The 25,393-nt window shown below is 39.1% G+C and overlaps 1 protein-coding gene across 1 annotated transcript in view; it reads right to left on the reverse strand.

Moving 5' to 3' along the window:
* LOC141902752 (sal-like protein 1) overlaps positions 1–13,224 on the reverse strand; it is a 34,957-nt gene extending 21,733 nt beyond the window's left edge. Inside the window, exons 1-2 of the mRNA XM_074790628.1 lie at positions 13,196–13,224; positions 6,506–7,654 (exon numbers count right to left, since the gene is read on the reverse strand). Coding sequence (XP_074646729.1) covers positions 6,506–7,412 — 907 coding nt within the window. The 5' untranslated portion in view covers positions 7,413–7,654; positions 13,196–13,224. The remainder of the gene's footprint in view (positions 1–6,505; positions 7,655–13,195) is intronic.
* Positions 13,225–25,393: the final 12,169 nt, after the last annotated feature.

Raw genomic sequence — 25,393 nt, forward strand, 5'->3', positions numbered from 1 at the left:
ACAGCAGGTCGAACAAGTTTTGAAGTGCCTAGGAGCGATAAATGTTATGTTTTTTTTTCAGCATGAAAGCGCTTTTTGTTGTTGTATTTTGTGTATTATGGAATGCCAATTCGAGGCGTCAGTCTTTCGTGTGATGCTAGCATCAGTGGGTTCGAATCCTGGGTAATAGCAGTCAGTCAGTCAGTCAGTCAGTCAGTCAGTCAAATTAGTCGCATCGGAGTTGTAGAAAATCTGACATTGATAGCAGAAGCCCTTCCTTATACCGATAAACTTAATAGCAAAATTAATCATTTGCGTTCTGATAAATAGCGATAAAAAACGCTCCACCACGGCTTCATTGGACGTGAAATAAATAAATTCGATTAAATTTGATTTACTGTCAGTTGAGAACGCTCAAATATCTCGTACTTTTAGTTATCGTTATAATCAGCGGAAACATATTTTAGGTTTACTACAGGATTCCGAGTCAGTTGATATTATTTGAAGGGAGAGAGGGGAGGGGAGAGGAGAGGGAGATGGAGGGAGGGGAGAGGGAGAGAGAGAGGGGAGAGGAGCGGGAGAGAGGAGGGAGGGGAGGAGAGGGAGAGGGAGAGAGAGGAAGGGGAGAGGAGAGGGAGAGAGGGGCTGAGAAGGCGAGAGAGGGAGAGAGGAGAGAGGAGGGGAGAGAGGAGAGAGAGGAGAGAGGAGGGAGGGGAGGAGAAGGAGAGAGGGGCTGAGAAGGCGAGAGAGGGAGAGAGGAGAGAGGAGGGGAGAGGGAGAGAGGGGCTGAGAAGGCGAGAGAGGGAGAGAGGAGAGAGGAGGGGAGAGAGGGCGATGCACCGAGTGTTGAGGAATGTTTATATCATAGATTCATAGATTCTCACTCGATGTATGAAACATATCAACTTTCCTACAGAACAACATTTCATCCCCACCAACACTTCACGTATATTTCAGGTAAATTAATACAAATTAACACGCGTCAACATCTGGTTCCGGAGCGAAGATGATTTTGATCAAGTTCTATATATTTACCACTAACCGGATCCCATCCAACGAGAGTTCAACTAAACCACCCGAATCGCTGTTCGATCGTAAATCATACTTTATCTTTAAATTTCAACTACTTAATCGAGGACTGTGGTACCGGAACTTTCTGATCAGTTGTCAGGGATATTTTTAAACCACTTTTAAATCCATCATAGTTTGCTATAGGCTAAAGTTTGAAGGTATGGTATCTGTGCGGGGTCCTATTCCATATATTTGAAAGGCTTTAGCCTTTTAGACTATTCAGTATCATTTTAATGGGTTCAACTTCTTGGACGGTCATCGATATGGACTCCACCTTACATAAACCTTTTACGAGTTTTAGTATTGATCGTGTTCAGGTTACCTTTAAGGCTAACTAACTTTCCGAGATTTCAAGGTCGCGGTGCGGCGGAAAAAAATTCAGAAAATTACGACTGAAAATAATTGAATCTGTTCGCGGCTGAACGAGTTTAGTTTATTTATTCCCGTTTCGCGGTTTCGTCTTCAAATTGATAACAGAAGTTTTGGAGGAAGAAACTGCGAAACTTTCTATAAAAAAACCCTCATTCCTGTTCATTACAAGCCGTAATTTCAACTTATCAAAACAATTACTATTTCAATCAATCTCTCCACGCGATAAACCTGCGTATATTGCAGGTGCAAGTGGTGCCAAAGGGACCCCTCAGGCTCAGGGGGTATTCTTCAATTTCAGACTGGTCTTAAGTTGTTAGATTGACTATAGAACTAAAATGAGCTTAGACTGGTCTTGGGCTAAGTCAAGCTAAAGTCTTGACAAGTAAGTTGTAAGTTGTAAATTGATTTCATCCCAAGAAACAAATCAACAGATAGTAAAATCTAGGCTTCAATCACCGAAAACTTACGGTATCCTTAAGCCTCCTCACTGAAAGTGATTTTTGATTTTATTCTTGATGGTTAACCGTCTAATAGAAAGCCAGGAGAGAAGTTATGAGTAAGCATCATATTTCTATCAGGTAATACACGGACGGACTGAAGATGAGAGATGGTTTAGATTTTGATGTTACGTAACCGAGTCAGCAAACGATCATCAACTCATAATTTATAATCAATGGCTGCAGGTGATGCGTAAGATGATGATGATGAGGAATGGATGCTGGATTTTGCGTACAGACAAATAAACATTTTATATACACCGGTGAATGAAGTGTTATGAATATTAACCTGTTCCATACACAACCCCCCACAACGACTAGCATACCTCGAATAGTCGAAACTTCATAACAGTTTATCATAATTATCATCACGGATTCTTAGTTAAAGACATTAGGAACGAACGTTTATATTGACTCATAACAACAGAGAGTAGACAGAACCGGAGCTATAGGCTGCAACCTACAATTAGTGCAAATGGGTCTAAATAAAGTCCAAATAAAACCTACACAATCGTGAAATTGGCTTCACAGCCAAATTATATTCACGCAACTGTTGAACTGGAACCGAATTCAGAGACAAATTAATCCAACACAACTGTGGAACTGGGTCCAGAGCAACTCACACCCACACAACTGTGAAACTGGATTCAGAGTCAAATTAAACCCACACAACTGTGCAACTGGGTCCAGAGTCAAATTAAACCCACACAACTGTGGACCTGGATACAGAGTCAAATTAAACCCACACAACTGTGGAACTGGATACAGAGTCAAATTAAACCCCCCTATTTTTGAAAAGTTTATTCCGAAAGGTTAACCATATTTCATCCAACTGTTTTGAGCTCTGAATTGAATGTTTAAAAAATTTGTAACGGCAAGAACAGCTTTTTTTCATTCATAATCATAGCTTACATTGTTTCAAACAGAACTCAGTCAGGTGCACCAGATAGGCCAGTGCGCGCTGTTGTCAAGGGCTTCTCACTGGTAACGAATAGAAAACTTGACAGAAAAAGGTCACAAATACACAAATAGAATTTCTAAATCCGGCGTTTGTTAATAACTAACGCGTCTTTTAGACTGCGTGGAAGAAAGAGTTGTAGAATTGTTTTTGTATTTATCTGTTCTAAAGAGAATGACTGATGATTTCAAGCAGTAATGAAGCATAAGTTTGAGATGGATATAGCGAGGATAGCACGCGCTTGAAACTCGCCTGTGAAGTTATGGCATGAATTTCAAATATATTGTTTTTCACTGTTAAATCCACGCGCTTTGAATCCATCATTTCGCATCTTACACGCGAGAATGTAAAAAACTACAACGGCAGTAGCAGCAGCAGTAGCAGCAGCAGCAGCTACGGTGAAACTGATGATATATTCTCCGACGCGGCAGAGTGCGAGCGAGTTCGATGTTAAGAGATGAGAAAAGTTTTATGAAGAAATATTATGAATAACCGCTGAAAACAGTTGTTGTTCTTAACTCTTATGAATTGTAATATGCCACCAAGGAACCGACCGACCGACCGACCGACACTGCAGTTATTTTCAGATATTTGCGTCTAAATTTAACAGCAAATTTAAACGGAATTCCTCCCTCTCCTCTCTCATCTCACTTTGTAGGATGAGCTGTTTTTTATTTGGACATTAATATATTGGTTTAGCTATGATTAGGTATTTACTATTCTAGTTGTAAAGGTGTTTTTATTTTGTGGTTTCGTTCATTAGTCAGCAAACCGATAATATGTTTGCTGTTTGCTTCTCAAACCAAGCAGCGGCACGTGAGCCCTACAAGAGAGGCACGGCCGAGCCGAGCCCAGTCTGAAGTGGACCCGAGCCCTGTCAGAACTGCACCTGAGCCCAGCAATCAACGGACCCAAGCCCAACGAGTAGCGGACCCAAGTCCAGTCTGGAGCGGACCCGAGCCTGAAGAGCAGCAGAACCGAGCCCATCCTGAAGTGTAACCGAGCCCAAAGAGTAGCAGACCCTTGGTCCCGTCTGAAGTGTACCCGAGCCCAAAGAGTAGCAGACCCTTGGTCCCGTCTGAAGTGTATCCGAGCCCAAAGAGTAGCAGACCCTTGGCCCTGTCGGTCTAAATTATCTGATTGTCAAACACAATACCGAACAATGATGAACATAACATCAAAATGTCGTATCTCGAATGTCGCGATGACGGATAAATCATTCGACACTATTTGAGAGTCATTATTTCTGGAGATTAGCAGAAAATTACCTTTTTCACCTCTTAATGATATTTGCGACTCGGCGCGCACTAAACTCACAGAATCTATTGTCAGCAATCTCTATATAACATCTTCATCAAAACAATGAACACATCGTAAGATCTGACTCACCATCGAAGACAGTTATTAAACCCATTGCTATAAAAATGTGCCAGAAAATTGCCCCCTAATGACCGTACAAAATGCACTATTTATTAAGCATGGCATAATATAGCCAACTAGAAATTTATGGGTTCATATCTGAGGCTCCGTGGAGAGTTCAACGATGTATGCATCCTAGATCTCACCGGCGCGTTATCACAAAGTGTCAGAGGTCCGTGACTTGGCTATCTTCAGTCTGTTAATGAAGATGTATTCACAATGCGACCCCGGAGACCAGACGTTCTGTGTCGTGAATTAAAAAGGTCAAAGCATTCATCATTTTCCGTCGTCCCATCATCAACCTTTACAACTATCTCTTCCCCTCTCTCTCTTCCTACTCTCTTACTATTACAACCATAGAGAAGATCCCGAGTCTCCCAATGAGACACGAGCTCGGAGCGCAGTCGTAATGAAAATGTCGTTAATTTTCGCGAGGTACCGGCGTTTTAATGATATTTCTTTCTGCGAGGGACGTAAGACTTTTATCGAAAGACGAGAAACTGAATTTCGGAACAGCGGATGAGAGCTTCACGAACAAGTTTTAGCTAAAAGAATCTTATGTTATCTTCAGGGAATTTTACTTGAAATTGCTTAATAGAAGTTCATTTTCAACATCAATATGAATGGCTTCAAAAACTGAGTTAAAAAAAATTCATATCACGATACAGCGGTTTGCGAGTGACCAATTTCTAGTAGTCAAAATACGGATATAAGATTGCTTGAAATGCGCATTTTTTTCCCGTTAAAACCATTTCTCATTGTGCCCTTTTTCTTCTACGATGAGGTGTTAAATTCTAGATCACATCTAACGATAGAATGGACGGTCACTTCTTTCTCTTTCTCTCTCGCACTGTCTGAGCGAAACCGGTGTGAGTTTGATATATCACCCCACTGTCGGCTGTCATAGAATTCTTCAGGGAGAAATTGATCTGTCATCACTCGCACTGATCAACTTCGGCCAGGAATATTTACAGAATTCCTAGAGGAGTCATTTACGAGAAAGGGCCAATTTATGATATTTTTCGGTTAATATGAGATTGGCTTTGATAGATAGAAGACCGGACTGTTTTGATGTTAGTTATAAATGAATGCAACGCTTTCTGGAAGATGTATTATTATTATACCTGCAGGCTATTGGAAGGTCTAGAGAGTACTTATTGTTACTTTATAGAATTCTCATAAACTGAATAGTTTTGCCCCTACTCGGCGATGACCGCCGCCGGGCCCAGAAATTACTCCGACTACTGGACATTAATCCGACACTTTTTAACCCTTATACAAAATCGATACAAGTGGTTAAAAAGACTTTGCAAATTCAACGAAATTACAAAGAATTTTTCATCCATCTTGAATATAAAAACGATAAGTTTGGTACACACTTTTTGTGCGTTTGACAAAATTTCGACGAATTGGCGACGAATTTTGATGAATAGCTTGGTTTTCATTTTCAGCAGTAAATACACAATATGTATCTGGTGCATTTCCCATGCCTTTCTTGAGCTATGCATGCTCTAGATTTTCAAGTCATGTAGAAAAACAAGAATACCTTTTTAAAAAAAGAAATCTAGTACCAGTTATGTGTTTATAATTATATCTATGTAATAACATGTCATTTGTGCAGCTGGGAACCGAACCCGACCTCTGACCTTATATTATCTGTTCTACCGCTGAGAAAAACCATCCGGTTTCAAATATTAGAATAAATGGTAAAAAATGACGGTAAAAGTAATCGAGCATAACACGGAAAATTGATAGTTTTGTTTAGGAAACTGTCAGAATTGTTGTAACCGGATCACGTTGCTTAGTAGTGGTACACAACAGTCATATTCGTTATGAACTTTTCAAAAAAGTTCTCAATTAGATTTCTAGGACACATTCACCAACATCCAGCAGCAACAAACGTCGTAACATTATCACTTATGTATAATCATTTTTAAAACGTCAGTATTCATAAACTATATATATGATATATAGGCCTTACATAAATCTTTGTATAAAAACCAACTTAAAACCATTCCGGATATTTAAGACCGTCTTTGATGGGACTCTGCAACTGGGCCCAGGGCCAGATTCCACGCGAGTCCGCTAATTAAACTTGCCTTCTGGGTAAATTCTGATAGTTATCCTACCAAAGGTGATAGGCCATCATCTTAAAGAAATGGGTAATCTGCGGTTACTGAAATGAAATATATACGATTTTCAAACTTACTGTTGTTGATTAAGTTCAACGGATGATCGTTATCAGGTGGAGATGGTAGCAGATTATTGGCCTCTTGTCGCAGAATCTCGAATGCGGATTTGGTCGGTGGCATCGACGGCGATGAAGCCTCGTTTGAGTTCGGGTTGATCGGGTTACCGCGTGGACTCAGGTTCTCCGGTTGCTCGCTAGGTGGCGGTGATACGTGATGGTGGTGGTGATGATGATGAGATTTCGATGATAAGTTGGCTACTGCTGCGGCAGGCGAGGACTGATGCAGCATCTGTAACCCGTTGAGAGACTGTAACCCGTTAGGTAACATGGCCTGTAGCGCCTGTAAGCTATGTGGTGGCAGTGATGGAGGTTGACCGTTTGGACCGGGAGGCTGACCGACCAGTTGATGTTGCAGTCGCTGTATCAGTTGAAGTTGCATCAATTGCTGTTGTTGCAAAGAAAACAGAGTTGCCTGAAGCGTGGCGACCTCTGACGGTGACAGGTTATTCTCGGCGAACTGCGCGACCGCGTGTTTGGTATTCATTAACGGACCCAGAACGATATTACCAAGTCCTAGATTCTGAGCTAACAACTCCGACTCGGAGCAGCCCTGTTTATCCTCCTCCATATCCTCATCGACATCAGCGCCGTCTATATCATCCATCATATCGACATCGTCGACTTTATCATCTTCCAGATTTTCATCATCTAGGTATTCGCCTTTCAGATCGTCCAGTTCTCCTTCCCCTCGACCTGAACGAGGCGAGAAACACAATCGATTCGAATCATCGATATTCTCTTTATTATTATCATCATTCAACTCGTTTGCGTACGTTAACAGCTCATCGGGATCGTCAGTTTCATCTAATTCATCTACGATTTCATCCTCATCTTCATCGTGGTGCGGTTCCGTATCGATGATCATAGTGTTGATATGGATGTCGTGGTGAACAGCAGACGGATAGAGTAGTTCTGGTTTTATCAAACAGGTCTCGTTGTGTTGTTGAAGTTCGTTGTTTGTACTAAACACTTGTTCACAGTTTGAACAGATAAACGGTGATGATAATTCGCTGCGGACCTGCAATTCACAGCGGTCCTGATGTTGACTTTGATGGCAGTCATTGCTTTCTGCAGTAACGTCTCCTTCTGTACACTGACTAGTTGCAACTGTAAAGAGATAGAAAATGTTACATTAGACAAACAACTTCAGGTTTAGTCCAAGGGGTAGACAGTCAATGCTCCTTAAGACTAGTGCTCAATATGACCTCAATAAATTTAAGACCAATCTAAGCTCATTTTGGTTCCTATAGCCAATCCATCGACTTAAACCCAGTCTAAGCTCGTTTCGGTTCTATAAATACAAATATTATTCTTAAAAACATTTTCGACCATGTCTGTGCAGAAACCGGGTCCAATTTCCCAACATTAACCCTGACATTATTTTCCAACATGTCTTCGACTTGTTGAAAAAAAAAACAATTTCAGATTCCATATATCAAGGGGTAAGAATAACATAGACATACTTTTGATAAAATCAGAGCGATTAATCATCACCGAGACTCTTGTTCAATGATAACAATACAAGCGTGTTATGTAAAAGATGCAAGATGCATTTTTCTTTTCTTCGCGAAAACCTGCAGATTATTAAACACGGCTTAAAAAACCCGTCTGCAATCAATCATTGAACGCTTCATCGCTGACATGTTCTGTCATTCAATTCCCTGAATATATAGTATGACTATTATATTTAGAAGTTGCCGTTGTGGCGATATATAGTTTTTCCATAAGTTTCCCAGACTCCCTCCCCCCACACTCCGCGCGCTCGATCATCGGAACATGTTGAAAACTTAACTAATACCATATGATCGCTCCGGAGTTGGAACGGTATTAGTTTCAAAGAAACACGAAATATCATATAACTTCACATCGCAACAACACAACATTACCGATCGTTGCCAAGCCACAATATTCAAATCGATATCGATTAGAACTGATCTGTTGGCGCATTGATTTCCGATGAGAGATAAAACTATGCGTATACGAATTCTTAAATTCTGAGTAATTTTCGACGAAAGCCATTTTCAGAAAGCCGTCAGCGGGCATGCGTGGGCTTTTTACGAGTTCCCATCCACCAAAACTCTTTGTAGGATAAATCAAAATTCTAAATTCATTCCAAGTATTTGAAAAGCTGTCGCCTCCATAAAATCGCACCCTCTAAATTAATAGAGCTCAATCTGCACGTTATTCTAGGTGTACATATTAAACAGTTTTTGACTCATGTTCGCAATGTCTATTCAGAACGTGGTCCGCGCTGCGTCGCCCTCCATATCTCTGACGTTCTTATATTTTCTGAGCGATCATTTAATCATCCCCGGGTCGATGTGTTGAATACCAATTGACCAACGAAGCAATTTATCAAAATCAACATAAATTCAAGCCATTTTTATCAGTATTAAAGCCTCGCCGAATTCCCTTCCGAGTCATAGATTACGCGAGATATCTCATACACCGGCTTTCAAATAATGAAAACGAACCAATTTTAACATTTCATGAACACGAGATCTGAATACATAAACATTAATGCATATAACTATTCAAAATAACCGTCGCTACTGTTGTCTCCCCGCCGTCTCCCGTAGCGACGATTTCGCCGTATACTGAGATTATTATAGAACCGACCGAAGCCGACATTATTCTCAGCATTTTCTGAAAATTATTTTGCACCTCTTCATAACTAAATTACTTTCTTATATCGTTTTATTGTCCCCTGTGTTTGAATATTATCGCGTAACTTGATTATCGGTAACTTATTATGCGTTGATTGGTCACATATTTTCCGAATTTTCTGAATTGACGAGACTGAAGTTGATCAGCTCTGAAAAATGATTGACGATGAATGAGAGTGCACTTGAGGGATCGTAGTACGGGACAATGTGTCTATACAACAGCCTCCAGGGACGAGTTCGTCTGCTTGCAGTTCTTCCAGTAATATCTGATTGACATTGTTCCCGATCCTCGATTGCCAGCGAGATGCAGCTAGTAGAAAAAAAAAATTCACGAAATGTATTTTCGGGAATCTTACCAAGGGGATATTCGGGATTCGCGAATCAAATTAATCGGGATTCGAACCTAATACAATGGTTAATTTGCATATTTTTGCATACGTTTAAAGAATGTAATCGCCTGAAATTCCACCATAAATCCGCAAAAAGTAAATTTCTGTTATTATATGAGTCGCTTCGCGATTCTGACACAATAGCAGAACATTTTGACTATACTGAAATTCAACCACCAAAAATTTCACAAAAACTTTCATTTTTTATTTGTTAACGAGTTGAAGTCTAGACGATTCTTCCTAGGATTTTTATTCAAACGGACCCGGATAACCCGAGCTGGTGATCAATAAAAACATATCATATTCATAACTTTCTGTGAATCCAAATTTCGCAGTTGTTTTGCACGGAGACGATTCTAACGACTGGTTTCTATTCGAAACGAGATATAACATATTAATAAAAACCGGTCGTGATTGTTGTGAGAATATTCTGAGAAAATAATACCACGATTTAAACCCTTTCGAACTAAACAAAGCCGGATATAGGTTTTAATAACAGAAATGTAGAAATATCAATTGACTTCATTGGACAGGAATAACACACCAACATGATATATTTACCCGATATAAATGAGAAAATAAAAATATTCCTATATTCAATTTAATAGCCCTCACCCGATTCATACCCCGAGCCGGAATCATTAAATTTTATTATTATAAATTGCATGGAGCACTAAACTTTCTTTGTGCGTTTATAGTTATCAAAATCTTTGGGGGGAATTTTCTCAGCAATGGTTGTTTTATGGTAATAACTATGTAAGACAGAATTTCGTAAAAATATACACCATGAGTCACGATCTGTGTGTATACCAGGAACGTGCCCGATTTGGTCACATACCGCTCCTTTCAATGTTTCAACCATAAGGCAACAAAACAACAACATTTCATGCAGTAGTTTCATTTTTCAAAAAAAAAAAATACTTTCATTTCACGAAAACAAAAACCTAGTATCTAGATATTTAAAGGCAAAAATGTCTCCAACCCACAATGAAAAACTGAAAGATGTATTGAAATCCTTGTATTTTTAGTTTTAAACCCGACAACAAGTAATGTTGTTTAGGGTTTTTTTCACTGATACGTTCCAGCATGGACTGATCCGAGTCTTTATTTGCAAACACACTGAATTCTAGCTGTTCATTAAGATATTTAGTTGTTGTGTCAATAGAAACGACTTTGTTTAGTTTTAAAGAAAGGCTTCTGACGAGAATATGAACATTTGGTGCGGCCGAGAACCGTGCGTCTCTCCTTATTTACCTAATTATCCGAATCAATGCTTGATAGACACCTTTACTGACAAAATACAATAGTTTCATTTGGAACGAACACAATAGAAGTGATTTCTGTAACAAATCATCTTCTATCAACAATAGACGTTTAATAGGGAGCCGGTATTGACGTTAGTCTGTATGACAACCGCTGGGATTGTTTAACCCCGGACATGTGTCATGTCAGCCGTGCATACGTCCGACAACAATAACTCGAAACTTCGAGAGCGCATCCTTAAAACCATCCCGAATTTCAAATCGATGCATACACTAAACCTTCTGAGTTCAAGATGCTGAAACAGTTTCCGCCGAGGAGAGGAAAAGAAATTGGCAGGCAATACCTTCACACTTTTGATGTACGTAGGAAGTTAGAACGCCTCGGGGGCGGCTTACACCTTTAATAATCAATGGGTCTTTGTTATCGTAAGGGTAAATTCTTAATTAAGTCAATTATTAAAATTCTTCGTGTAGAAAATTGAAGCGTCCGATGTTCATAAAAAGATCAGATACTTGAAGATTCTTTGACGCCTGATCTGACACAGAAAATCACTCGGGGCACTTGTTCAATTTCAGCTCAATGGCGGAAGTCAATAAACGTGCCTTTTCAAAACTGTGAAGTCGTAGATAGATAGAATATTACTAGATCTCTGAGAGCTGATTGTGATCTAGACAAAGCTACCTAAATAATAAATCCTCCAGGAGATCTACAGTTTCTCAACCGAGTGATCATTAAAATTAAATAGTATTTATATCATATGAACAGCTATGGTATAGATTCATATCCAAGTATGCTTATATACGACGATTTATCAGGACACGTTCAGGGTATAAATATTTCAATAAATATCTCTCTCCTTTTATTTAGACCACCAACGACTCTATTAAATACATAAGCATCTTATATAGATTCGATTTCGTGTCTGACAAAACGATTTTAAAACTCCTATTTAAACAATTGCCCTTATTTAAAATTCAAGATTTAGTTTCCAAGTGCTGATTATGCTACTAACAATCGAATCATTGTTAGAATATTGGAAAGGCATTTGATTCGATGTCGAAACTCAAAAACAATCAATTTCATCCTAACCTTTGAATCAATTCAAAAGTTCTGAGTCCAGTTCCACAGTTCAGGACCCAGTTCGATGATTGCTAATACACAGAGTTCAATCACAGAACGCGCTCTGCTGCTGAACTGTTTTTCCGACAAGTAAAATGATGATTTCGATCGTGGCAGGTGGATAGGAATAGAACGTGGTTGAGGTTGAAGTTGGAAACCGACCTGTCGTTAGTAGCGTGTTTAGAAAGCCTGTAATTTGACAGTTTTTGATGATTAATAACAGGAATCAGGTGGGAAAAGTTAAAACTCTCCCATCTCTCTCTTTCTGGAAACAAAATATCATCTCCTCAACAAAGTGAAACTGATTTGAAAATGCTGTCATTTATTTTCTTGTACGGATGATTTAGGGGTAATTTTTACAGATCATCTATTCACTATGTCAGCGGGGGTTTATCTAAACATCTCTGCTATAATTACCAACAGGTTTTCGACAGAGAGAAAGAGAGAGAGGGGAGCGAAAAGATTTCTAAAAAAACATTCAGTTAATTAGTCACCTTGTTATTACTTGTCATTTCCGGTTATTGTAAGAAAAAAACGTCGAAGTATCACGTGGTGTTCATCACGTGATGTTCATCAGGTGAAAACAAAACAATGTTTAGAAGATTTGGTTCCATAATCCCTTTAATATACGGGTTCTTCTGGTCGAGATCCACAGTAATGTGGGTTTCATTTTAGTCTGGATCCAGTTCCACAGTTGTGTGGGTTTCATTTTAGTCTGGATCCAGTTCCACAGTTGAGTGGGTTTCATTTGACTCTGGACCCAGTTCCACAGTTGTGTGGGTTTCATTTTAGTCTGGATCCAGTTCCACAGTAATGTGGGTTTCATTTTAGTCTGGATCCAGTTCCACAGTTGTGTGGGTTTCATTTTAGTCTGGATCCAGTTCCACAGTTGTGTGGGTTTCATTTGACTCTGGACCCAGTTCCACAGTTGTGTGGGTTTCATTTGACTCTGGACCCAGTTCCACAGCAGTTCCACAGTTGTGTGGGTTTAATCTAACTCTAGATCCAGTTCCACAGTTATTTAAGTTTAATCTGAATCTGGATCTAGAGGTTTCATTTAAAGAACACAATTTCATGGTTATATCAAAACTCTTTATGTGTTTTGGTTATATCCATATAATACATATGCTTGATGTGTTAGAAGCAATTGCACTCGGTAAATCTAGTATATTTCTAGCTAGTAAATCTGAAACGATTGAAGTCATATTTACCGATTCTGAAACGTGGTTTTCTACTAAGATCCATCATTACGAAATGAAGACTAAAACTCAAGAAATAAATTCCACAAATTCAATGCTCGTCTCGCGACAATAATTCTGTCAAACGCTCGAATAAACAAACAACAAAAAAGACATGTTTTACAGCCAAATCGTCTTTAAAAAAACATACGTTCAATTATTACGTGTCGGACCGACGAGGGATCATAATTTGTGACGTGGAACGCCGCTCTCAAAACTAGTTTTTCGCACCATAAATTTCTCCGTTAGAAAATAAAACGAAGTTATTTCCTTGTAATAACCACATATTGAACTTTTGAAGGAAGTAATAGATCATCATATAACCTCATGAAGAGAGAGAGAGGGGGAGGGACGGGCAGAAATTATTCAAATCGTTTTAAAAACCCTTTGAACAGAACTACAACAACAATGATTATTTGACTGGGAAGACCTATTACCCCTATTGGCTATACACAACCAGGATACATTAATAGTCATATATATGCATAGAATACAATATCGAAAAAACACCTTTTGTTGCTTGCAATTTGAAATTATGAATCACTATTAAAAACCTGTTTGAACCAGCTCTCTGATCACAGGTGGTTTTCCAAAACCACCCGCCTCAGTCGATTTATTGTTTTCTTCCGTTCCATAAAGGATTTTCGTTTTCTTGGGAATTTTATAATAACAATATTATAGGGGCTTTTTGTTATTCAAAAAACGTCATTCTTATTATTTTCATTATTTCAAAGTTCACATGAGTCAAAGCTTACTATTGAATTGATTAAATGTTCCAATCTCTAATGGAGTAGTGATTATTCGCAATAATGTACATTTTCTAAATATTTTCATTTTCATGTAACTTGGTAACTCACGTAGTATCCACGAATTAGCTTAATCAAAATCGTAAAACTGTAGACTAAGAGGAAAAGTTGTTACTCTCAGGAGCATGGGTAAATAGGAAATCTGTTTAAGTTCTAAGGTTGTACAGAAAGAGAGGGTTAACAAACTGAGACCTTCTCTTGAGTTCATCAGCTTTTATCGCAATTTAACGCATTAAAAACAATTCGATTTACACGATGGCGGCGATATCTTCTCGCTCGAGGCTTGCTGTGTCAGCGATATTTTCATAATTCGAAACGTAACGATGTTTAACGAATTTTGACAAGACAATAACGCGATGGGGCAGACATTAGACTGCTTATCCTCGTGATACTATCATAAATACCTGATAGAACCTCAGGCTTTATATCCAATAACAAGGTGCTCGAATCCAGCGATAATATTTGACAGTTGTGACAGTTCTAGGCGCGTATTAACCCATCAAATCACTTCATAACATCGCCTCAAGCTGCACAATCTCTCATCTCACGGCTCAGTTATATCTCTTAAAAACTGGCCCGGAGCCATCCCTCAGCGGGGGCTAATGGTGATCGTTCTAAGTGTTACTCGATGGAAGATTTCTGCCCTCTTTATGTCGGATTTCTCGATAAGAAAAACACGATCCAGATTCTTAAGTTCATCTTAAATATGAAACTAATATAATGAATTATTGTCTTCTATCTTCATCTCTTAAGCTTCTTTATCCCTCGATAAAAAAAACTCCTTCAGAAGTCCATCGGTTCATATGTCTTCAACACCCCCAGAATAGAGAATAGTATGATCTTAATTTTCAACTTGCAATAATAATTGATGGGAAAATTGATCGCATCATTGTCGTTGCCTTTTCATCGAAATCGAATTGGATACTTGAGATATTTAAAGCTTGAGAATGAAAACAGGGCGGTGTCCACCCACTCGGCGGGCATTGTTCACATGCCATATGGGCTTTACTTGTTTCTAACTTGGGGTAGATGTAAATCAAGATACGGAACGCGCCTTGAAAAAGTCATTTTATCTGTAGGAGAAACACAAGGATCGAGGTTTGACTGGTAAAAGTTGTTCATTTCGAACCGAGAACTGTGAAACTAGATGCACGGTCCCAGGACCCAGTTTGACTCATCCCACATCTTTACATCTCATTTTAAACGTTTTAACCATTGAGGGAAATCGTGTTTCGTTTTGGAACTGGATCATGGTGATGGCGACGGAACTATGAACTGAAATATTCTCCAGGCACCGCGCGTCATGTTTAGAAACTGTCGCCAAGCGGAGATAACTTCAACAGAAATATTTTCACATCCATTAATAATAAATAACTTCACACAAATATCTACGCTCGTTTTAACATATGTTGACAGTGTAAAAAATAAGAACTATTTACAATGTTCGGTGGTAGACAATGGGGCCGGTTTTCAATTGAATATCTTTGATGAGAAATGTTCGTTTGTCACAAATAATTGATGAGTTTAAAGTACTCAGAAACATTCGGAATTCAACGAGTATCGTTAAGAATGAAGATAGTTATTTTTTGTCTGCATATACTCTCCACTATCAGGGCAGATGTGTGCGCACAATATGAAAGCTTCAATGGCTAACAATAGAATATGAAATTGCCCTAGAGACCGATGCTGAGTATATTTGAATATATATCTTGTCGGATCCTTGGAATAATACCCCTGAAAAACTTGATACATCGTCCAACTGTGACTTGACAAGTTCGAGACCAAATTTGAAAATCATCTTTTTCCAAAGCTTACACAATATGGTCTGCGATATCAAAATCGGACCAATTAGATTCATTGAACAACTTCAATGTTAAGTCTTGACTTAATAGAGCAGTTTACCTTGCCATAAAGACCAGTCTTAATTAAGAGAAGCGGGTATTGTTAGTTACCATGTGACTGGTCACTAGCCACTGCACTTGGTTGGTCACCAGAGTTACCACACCTGACTGGTCAGTGACTCAGCTCACTGGTCACCAGTTACCACACGTGACTAGTCACCAGTCAGCTCACTGGTCGCCAGTTACCACACGTGACTAGTCATCAGTCAGCTCACCGGTCACCACTGACCCTTGCAAAAACTTAGAAGCTCAGTCAGCCACTACAGCTCGGTGGTCTAGTGGTAAGATGTGGGGCTGGCAACCGACTGGTCTCTGGTTCGAGTCCAGCTAGGGTCATGGTAATGACCTAGGGTTAGGGTTAGGCCGTCAGATAGCAGTTGTTTGAGCTATCGAATCGGCTTTTTTTCTCATTTTCATTATGACCTTGGAAAGTATCTCATTTTTGTGGAAATAAGAAACTACCATGGAAATTGCTGCCCACGGACCTGCTGCCCACGGACCTGCTGCCCACGGACCTGCTGCCCAGGGACCTGCTGCCCAGGGACCTGCTGTCCACGGACCTGCTGCCCACGGACCTGCTGCCCACGGACCTGCTGCCCACGGACCTGCTGTCCACGGACCTGCTGTCCATTTATGCTATATAGAACCCGTACCCATATAAACCTACCACGAGGTCACTGAACAAAGATTATGGATACAAATAGTGTCCATTCTATAATGAAAATAACTTCTTTAAAGTGTTTGGTTTCCTTTTAAGGATGAAAGCGAACACTTGTGTAACACGTTATTGCGTGGTAGCGTGTTTGTCCCAAGATACTTTCACTGTATTTACAGTTCGACTTAGTACAAGTGCCCCCTCTCCCCACTCTCCCCTCTCCCCATTCACCTCCTACACACCTATTATACACTTATTAACCATTTCCCAATGACCATTCATTATCTATTCAATATTATATAATAATAATGAACCCTGTATTCTGTCCCTGAAGAGCGGTAAAATGTCGACACTATCGTGGTGAGACATAGATTAGAGTTTACCCCAGTTTTACTGCCGCGTGCCACGAATTAAATAATTCACTCATGTTACAGTTACTGATATTAATGAATAGTCAATATGGCATTCTTGAATAGAACAATCGCTGAATATACATATAATAAATTTGAAATCGGTAACCGTTGTTCCGGGTGCTAAATTACAATATAGAATTTACTTATATATGCATGTATTTAACATAGGCGACTTTGAGACGTCGGGAACTGTGTGACGACATGTATCTCTATAACTTTAACAATATCAATAGACAGTACCAACTGGGGTCATTTTCATATAGGGCTCCATATCCTTGTGATTCTTAAATCAATTAAATCAGCAATTTAGCTGCGGGTTTTACTTTAAACCTTATTATCAAAATAAAAAAGGCATTTTCAAAACCTTAAAGTATCATTTACTCTCCGAATTTAAGCCTCAATTCAAATTTCTAGATTTTAGGGAGAGTTGTTTTGTTTTGTTTATTACGCGCAATATTCCGGTGTAACCACGTGACCGGCAGTAGATACATGAATTATACATAAATGAATTGTAAACAGGTAATTGAAGATTTCTATATAAGACATATTTGCATTTTATATTAACACGACGTAGACACGATATACATAATTGTGAATTTGCACTTTCTCGGCGTTCCAAGACGTTGAAACATCACGACTTACGTATTGTTCGATATAATGAGCTTTGATTCGGTTTGGGGGGAAATGTGAACCTCTGAAACTACATGTGATATTTGTATATATGGTGAAAAAATACTCAGTGAAACTGGGCCTATAGGTTGTTTAAGTTGTAGTCGTTTTACGATGTTGGGTACGGTTTAGTCCAATGGTTGCTTTGTATTTATTTCAATATCGAAGTGACTGGCTTCTTTTCGCTGCCCACAACAAATCTCTTGTTTATCCACATAAATCTTTAAAAAACCATTTAATATTTCTCTCTCTCCTTCTCTGTCATTTCCTGTTTGTTTATTGTTCGCAGAAATAATAATAATTTCACGAAATTCTTTTTATCGACTCGGCCTTTTATGTGTCTGCGAAGAAAACCAGCTATTGTCCGCGGAAAACTATAAAAACTGGTTTTCTATTTTGTTGTGTTCGGTGTGTGTTTGGTCGCAGTCAACGGAGCGAGGAATCTTACAGTTTCCTGTCGGTTTCCTATCATTCATTCGAGTTATTATTATAGATTTATGGAAAGAGCTTAAATACAATATCTCAACCTTCCCTAAAAACGCATTATACATCTGTTCGCTAGCGGTGTTTGATGTTTTAGGTTTCGGGTTCGTTGAAATGTCATCTATAGGTGCGCATATTTCCTACAATACTCGTGATACGGCTAATCATTGAAAACCTCTATTGAAAACTTCTGGTTTGAATTTTACAGGTGAACTTCGGGCGGAACTTCTCCTAAACAATTTAACGGTGTTTTTTTAATTATCTCAACTGACATTCAATATACTACACAGCACACCTGCTATGTGTGTATGATGCTGATTAGGTTTATCATAGTAATCAATATGGCCGCTATGGAGCTATTTAGGGTTAATCTTAACATCATCAGTCCCGAGAAGAATAAAAGAACTATTTACTCCCGCCATTGTTTTTAGATTGTGGTTTGGAGTTCAGTGCACATTCAAGGCTCATATTAAATCAGTCAATACCCACTGTGTTCCTAGAAGCCAATCTGACAAGACCATGTAGTCTTAAAACCGGGGACAATTCATAACCTAACCCAGGCTACTCCAGATTCCAATACAGAATCGACTCGTTTATTCTCGGGGTTAGAGCCCTCTCGGGGCTGATAGCCCCCACACGGGTCCTATACTACTGGGCTAACTTAAACAGCCACCGACAGCCAAAGGGATTAAAATGACACTCAAACAACTTCTCAACACAATATACGGAGTTATTTTCTCGATCTACTCGAGACGAAGCGCGTGTGTGAACCGAGCCGCGATGCATCGTCACGTATTAATACAGTAAGATTTATGAGAAGGGATTTGTCCGAAACGTTCTTCAACGGCCATAATCGATATCCGCCGACAAAATAGGTCAAAGATTATTGTCTGGAGGTCAAAATATCGAGATCCTCAATGACAAATCATGATACCGAGATCCTGAGATGAGATTCTCCGCGTGCACCGAGCCGCTATTTAATAATCGCTTGTAATTGATGATAGTTTTTCTCAAGGCGATGATAAATGGTACAGATTGAGAGTGAAAATCCGCGGCTCGCAGCGGGCTGCAAGAATTACTAAAATGAAAAATCCGCTTCGCCGGCGCATGGCACGCCCTGCAACGCCAACAGCACGGACACTGACTAAGTCTCAAAGCGGATTTGTATATGTATGTTTTGCAGTCATTATCTTGATAGATGTTTCAGATGCGCCCGAATCCGACTTCGAAAACCGTCACGGATTTAACAACACTTAAACTAACAAAAAACCATCAATCTTCGATACAGCGCGTGACCGTACTGACTATAATGAGTTAATCCCCCCCCCCCCCCCCGCGATGAAAATGACAAAACATCGTCTCAATGACAAAACGCTATCTCAATTTATACTCCATTATTAAAGCTGTCATCGGAACCAGATAAAAACTGGATTTATCTTTGTACAGAAATATTAGCGTCGTATTCGAGGTGATTAAGAACCTTGTTCGGTTCGAATCTTTATTGATATCTTGAATTAAACTCATTAATTCTTGATAATTGATAGTTTTCGGCGGCGCCTGTGTTTGCGAGGAGTCTGCGCTTGTTTTGAATGATAGTCTCATCTTGTAACGGGTAATTCCAGAATAACAACCAGTACCGTAGTCCTAGCTTTGACACTGGTTCTGCCCAGCTGTGGGCACCGTACGGACCCTCATCGGCTTCTTGGGCTTTGTTAATCCAACTATCAAGTCAAGGTTAAAGTGCATTCCAATCAGTTGTTCGATTTCGATACTGTATAAATCGAGGGGGCGAAACCCACAAAGTCATAAAATGATTCAGACATATTTCTTATAGACAAATTAAGATGAATTTCTGCTGATTTACAGGTAGATGGTCACTGAACGGTCAAACCGGTGATATATACCGGTTATCTGCGTCTAACAAGACTTGTTTTACCAGTTTAAACTGTATATGATCTGAAATAGTTCGCGGGGGTCAATGTGAGAATATCAGAACATCGATTTCATATCTCAAACTACGATTGATTAAGAGTTATAAATATCTGATATATTCTATCGACTCTACCGATGATTATGGGAAGCCAAACCTCACGATTTATATCTTTAATACCTGTCCGTCAAACGAGACTTCGAAGAGTCGGATATCTGCGTAATTTAGAAATCTGAAATGTCTAAGGAGCAGTTTTTACGCGTTTTCTTTATGATCCCTGATAAGAGGTTCTAAACGCGTTAATCACTAAGATTATATCGAGATCGTACCGGGGTATATAGGCTGCTTATAGCTGTGCCTGATACGCGTGCTAATAAATCTATATATTATACCGTAACTATATGTCTAATCTGTCTAAAAAAACTCTGACCAACTTATCTTGCATTACTGCACTAAGCGAATTAGGAACAGGTCCACGTTCCACAGAAATATCAAATATGTCTCTTGGAACAAAACACGGAACTGGGTCCAGGGTCAGATTTAACCCAAACAACTGAGGCACTGGGTCCTGATTCAAAATAAACCCACACGATTGTGAAACTGGGTCCAGAGTCGAACTAAACCCAGATAACTGTGGAACTGGGTCCAGAATTGAATTAAACCCACACAACTGTGGAACTGGGTTCAGAGACAAAGCAAACTGGAGTGCACGTTTGATAGAGCGTGCACACCAGCCATAAATAAGCCCCAAATCGTTTATTGTTTTAAGCGGTTAATAGCGGTTGATAGCCCGTCTCAACTCATATCAATATCGAGCTCTTTAGATCCATATGATAAAAACCATCGATAGAAATGTTGTTTTCAGTCTCAAAACAAACTGTCAGAACCAATCAAATTTCCGTTTAATGGTTTATGCTTGATATCTGAAATGGGAATTCCTTTTCATATCAGCTTATAACAGATTTCAGCTATTAACCGAGTGTCATCTTGCCTGCGCGAACTCAGTCTGTTTATGATCAGAATCAAGACGTTTTGACTGATAAAAACCTTGAATATTATGTACCTTTATCATAGAAATATTTCTGATATGCGGGGCCTCTCCCGGACAAATCTTCATTCGCCATTAAAGTAACGAGGATCATAAAGGCCACGCTCAGTTCGTTCCGCGTTTCTGTTTTACCGGGAGAATGTTTCTAATACTTCCGCGAGGTGAGACTTCATGCTTCTGATACCGATGACTGAGGTATCTCGAGGAAGACTTTTTTATTCAATGAGAAATTAACGAGAAACCGATTGAAAACAAAACTGCCACACTTCCGGCAACTCCACAGCAACGAGTGACTTTGTATACGAAAAGGTGACTCTGGCAACTTAGTTGAAATTAGGACAGTCATATATACATTCATGCCATGCCCGGAACGGAACCTTTTTCGACGAAAAACCACTAAATCACTAATGAAAATGTGACTAAATTGGGGAAAACCTATGAAACCAATTCCGCGTTTTTCGAATTCTTGAACAAGTTTAGGTCGGTTTCGAAAATGTCCTTTTCAACAATGAACTTTTCACGTATTATCAATAAATGCAAACAAAATGTAGCCTAGATAAAAATGGACATTAATTTGATAAAACTTGAATTGAGTATTGATAGAAGGGTGAGAATGAGCATCATGCCAGATTCTTAAATAAAAAACCCATCCAAAATCTGGGAAGCCTATTGGTCCAGAGAAAAACAGGCATGAAATGCTGGGTCATTACGTCATTTATGACTACACCCCCACGAAGTCTTTGAGCCGCGATGAAATGTCTCAAAACTAGGAGAACATAGTTTTACGCGTAATAAACCGCCACGAAATGAAAGTATATTTTTGTACTTTGCGCCTTGCAGCAAAAGCATCAGCAGAAAAAAACTCCTAATTTGTTCAGCCTTGATCATAAACTTCAACGCAGTGAAGGATATCAGAGAACGTTTTTCTCCCCTGCACGATTGCAGCTTAACAACTACTTATGATAAAGTGGTATTCGTCTTGTAAACTGTGATACTGTTAGAATCAGAGCCGGTTTATACAGACTGTAAATATCATCATATTCCATGATGAGATATTGCACGACTGAAGCGGAGACTGATGCTGCTGCTCGAACGATGTGGAAAAAGTGAGACAAATACAAGATGATTTTGATTGAGTGCCTTTTGTACCCGCTTCACTCCTCGGGATAAGTATAAACAATATATATATTTAAAAAGAATCTAAAACATAACAAAAAAACTTTCTGAAATGTTGTTATTAAAGGTATTCTTTTTTCTAAAGTTTTGGATGAAAAATTGTTAGACGTTGTATAAGTATTTCTTGTGGATGGACGCTAAACTTGCAGTAGGGACTATAGTTCCACAGTTCCTGGTGGTTACCCGATCCTTGCCCTCAACCCAAATAGTTAAAACACTGGCAATCAACTCAGCTTTAAAGAAACATTTTGTGGGATTGATTACAAAATCAAGCACCTTTCCCACTTCACCATTTTTTCCAAAATCTTTGTAAGAAAAGAATAGATTTTTGAAGGAATTAGGTATTAAGATTTTTCTTTATTCCTCTAGCTCACAACAGAAAGAGACTTGGTCCATTTGCTGTGTATAAGAATTCGTCTGATTGTCTGAACTCACTGGGGGCATTGAAACCCTGCAGCAGCAGCATTATACCCCGCTCGATTAATATTTCAAACCAATCCATCATAATTTGTGACAACCACTCGACAATTTCTTCAGCTAATTCACGGGTATAAAATTTTGATTATTGAATTATACCGTTAATCCGAAGGCGCGCTATTAAAATATGCATAACACGACGAAGATATCAATCATTTTTCCTGCACAATCGTACGAATATTTCTGCATTTTTGACAGTCGCTTTACGGGTTGTTTGACTCCGGGTTTTCCCACAGGACTCGTTCACCGAGTCGACGCTATAATACCATTTGACATGCGACGAATACTGAAACGCAACTAACTGTCGATTTGAAACGTCGTTAAAACAATAATCATAAAAATATCTCCACGTTTAAACTAGTACTAATGGTCACCAGGGGGCGTCTATGATAGTAGAATAGCCCTTTCACACTAACGCAGATAATAGATGATATGATGAAATTCCACTGTGTATAAATCAAAGAAAAATTCTTGAGTCAAAAATTCAGAACCGATGACGCCGTGGCGTGTGAGGACAAAACAAAAACCAGGGGTTATACGTAGATGGCGTCTAAAGATGTTTTAGGCGAAACGAAGAATGAATCTGGCAGATACCTGCACTTTATAACCCCTGAAAGTGTTTCATACCGAACATAAATATGAAACCGGTTGAGAGAGAGGGGTGGGGGAAGAAAACATGGTTTTATCAAGAAACAACGTGTTCGCATAAGGTGAGATATCATATACATCGGAGCATTAGATAAATAACAGCACATGTTCATAACAAGTTTGATAGACAGGTCAGGCACCGGTGAGCTAGAGAGAGATAGAGAGAAACAAAGATACCAACATCACATTTTATACCAAACATTCGTTTTCAATAAGACACTGATATTTCAGATATTTCATTCGACTTCCCACGAAGGTGAATTTCAGCGACTCGGCTCCACTAAGGTTGAAGAGACATCCAACGAAATATAGTCTTCATGTTATGTAAACAATTCAACTAGATCGGATTTAATCGGTCCGCGGATTGTAAAACAAACTGAGAGTTGACTTATTCCATGGTTGGACTTGATTGATTTAGTGTTCCCGGCAGGTGTGTTGGGTTTGTAGGAAACACACTTGATAAACAAGAGGTCCAAAAACCATCTTGATGCGTGTAACGGATTCGATTTCGTCTTTGTTGTTGTTGGTTAAGATTTGGCTCTTGACGGAAATGAGTTACTTGTTGACTCTACGCGGGGTCAAACTTGAAAACTGGACCCGGTATTACGATATCCATATATACCTAACTACGTTGAATTTGGTTACGACATCAGAACCTGGTTCAAGGAAACTGGTCTCGAGTTAGTCTTGAGTTAGATCAAAATAGAAGTATGCAAATCTCGAGTTATGATGAGCTCAAACTGAAATTAATTCTCAACTGCGATGTTTCATAACAGCGGTTTTCGACGGTACGGAATTCTGCTTCAGAAGCGATGCATTATTTTAATCTTCAAAAACAGATGCTTCACGGTAACAGCAGTCAGTCAGTCAGTCGTCGGGAACACGCGCCTTCTTTAAGAAATGATGTTTCGTATCAAATGGAAAAATGAGCAAGAACGCAAGCTATGAAACATCACAGTTTAGAGCAGCTAATTGGAAATTTGATCCAACTCGATCTGATTTCAAAATTCACTCGCTTCTAGTTGATGTACTTGTCTTATCCAAACATTGATCTGAAGTATTGAACCGCTCTGCAGGATTGGGCGAGTATGCGGTACTTAGCCTTCTCTCGATTCGCCTAAACTAAGGCGATACCATAGAGTTAAAACTACAGGCATGAGAACACGATTTAGGGGGAAATAATGCAAGGGTTCACAATTTTCAGAATTCAAAACCTAGTTCACAGTTCAGGACCCAGTTCCATAGTTCAGGACCCATTTCCACAGTAAAGGACCCAGTTCCACAGTAAAGGACCCGACCAGTTCCACAGTAAAGGACCCGACCAGTTCCACAGTTCTAGAACTAGTTTCCTGATTCTCGACCTAGATTTACAGGTTTTGGTAAAGTTCGATTCGAAATGGTGAAATTAGTTCGTTTCTAGTGGTCTTACTTAATCTGTCAAATCTAAACAGTAAATTGTGGAGCCGAGCTCCGCACAATGGAAATATTCAACCGAATTCTAGCGACTTAAATTTCCCTTGAGAAAATATAATATTTCAGCGAACACAAATTTTCAATTATTTGTCTTCTCGAAATCAGGAGCGACAAATACGTGAGACACATGGAATATAATACCAGCACAAATACGCATTATGTTTTAAGATTTGCGTTCAAATATTGCTAACAAATAAACATCTGAGTTTACTTTAACTATAATACATTAAAACCTATAGTCAAATAAAGCTTAACAGCGCATTATAGCCTTCTTATATTCTATTTACTAATATTAACAAATCGACGAATTCGCAAACACGGAAAGTGCATTTTCACACTTGATCGAGTCAAAATATTGACACCTTCAAAAGCACGCACATGTAACCATTCTGTGTATGAATAAACGATATTGGATATTTTTATAGTTATCGCCATGAATAAAGACAGGCCTGGTTACTAGGTTGGCTACTCGATATAGGGTTTCAATTACTA

Source organism: Tubulanus polymorphus, chromosome 3 (genome assembly GCF_964204645.1).
Source record: "Tubulanus polymorphus chromosome 3, tnTubPoly1.2, whole genome shotgun sequence".
Taxonomy (NCBI): Eukaryota; Metazoa; Nemertea; class Palaeonemertea; order Tubulaniformes; family Tubulanidae; genus Tubulanus; species Tubulanus polymorphus.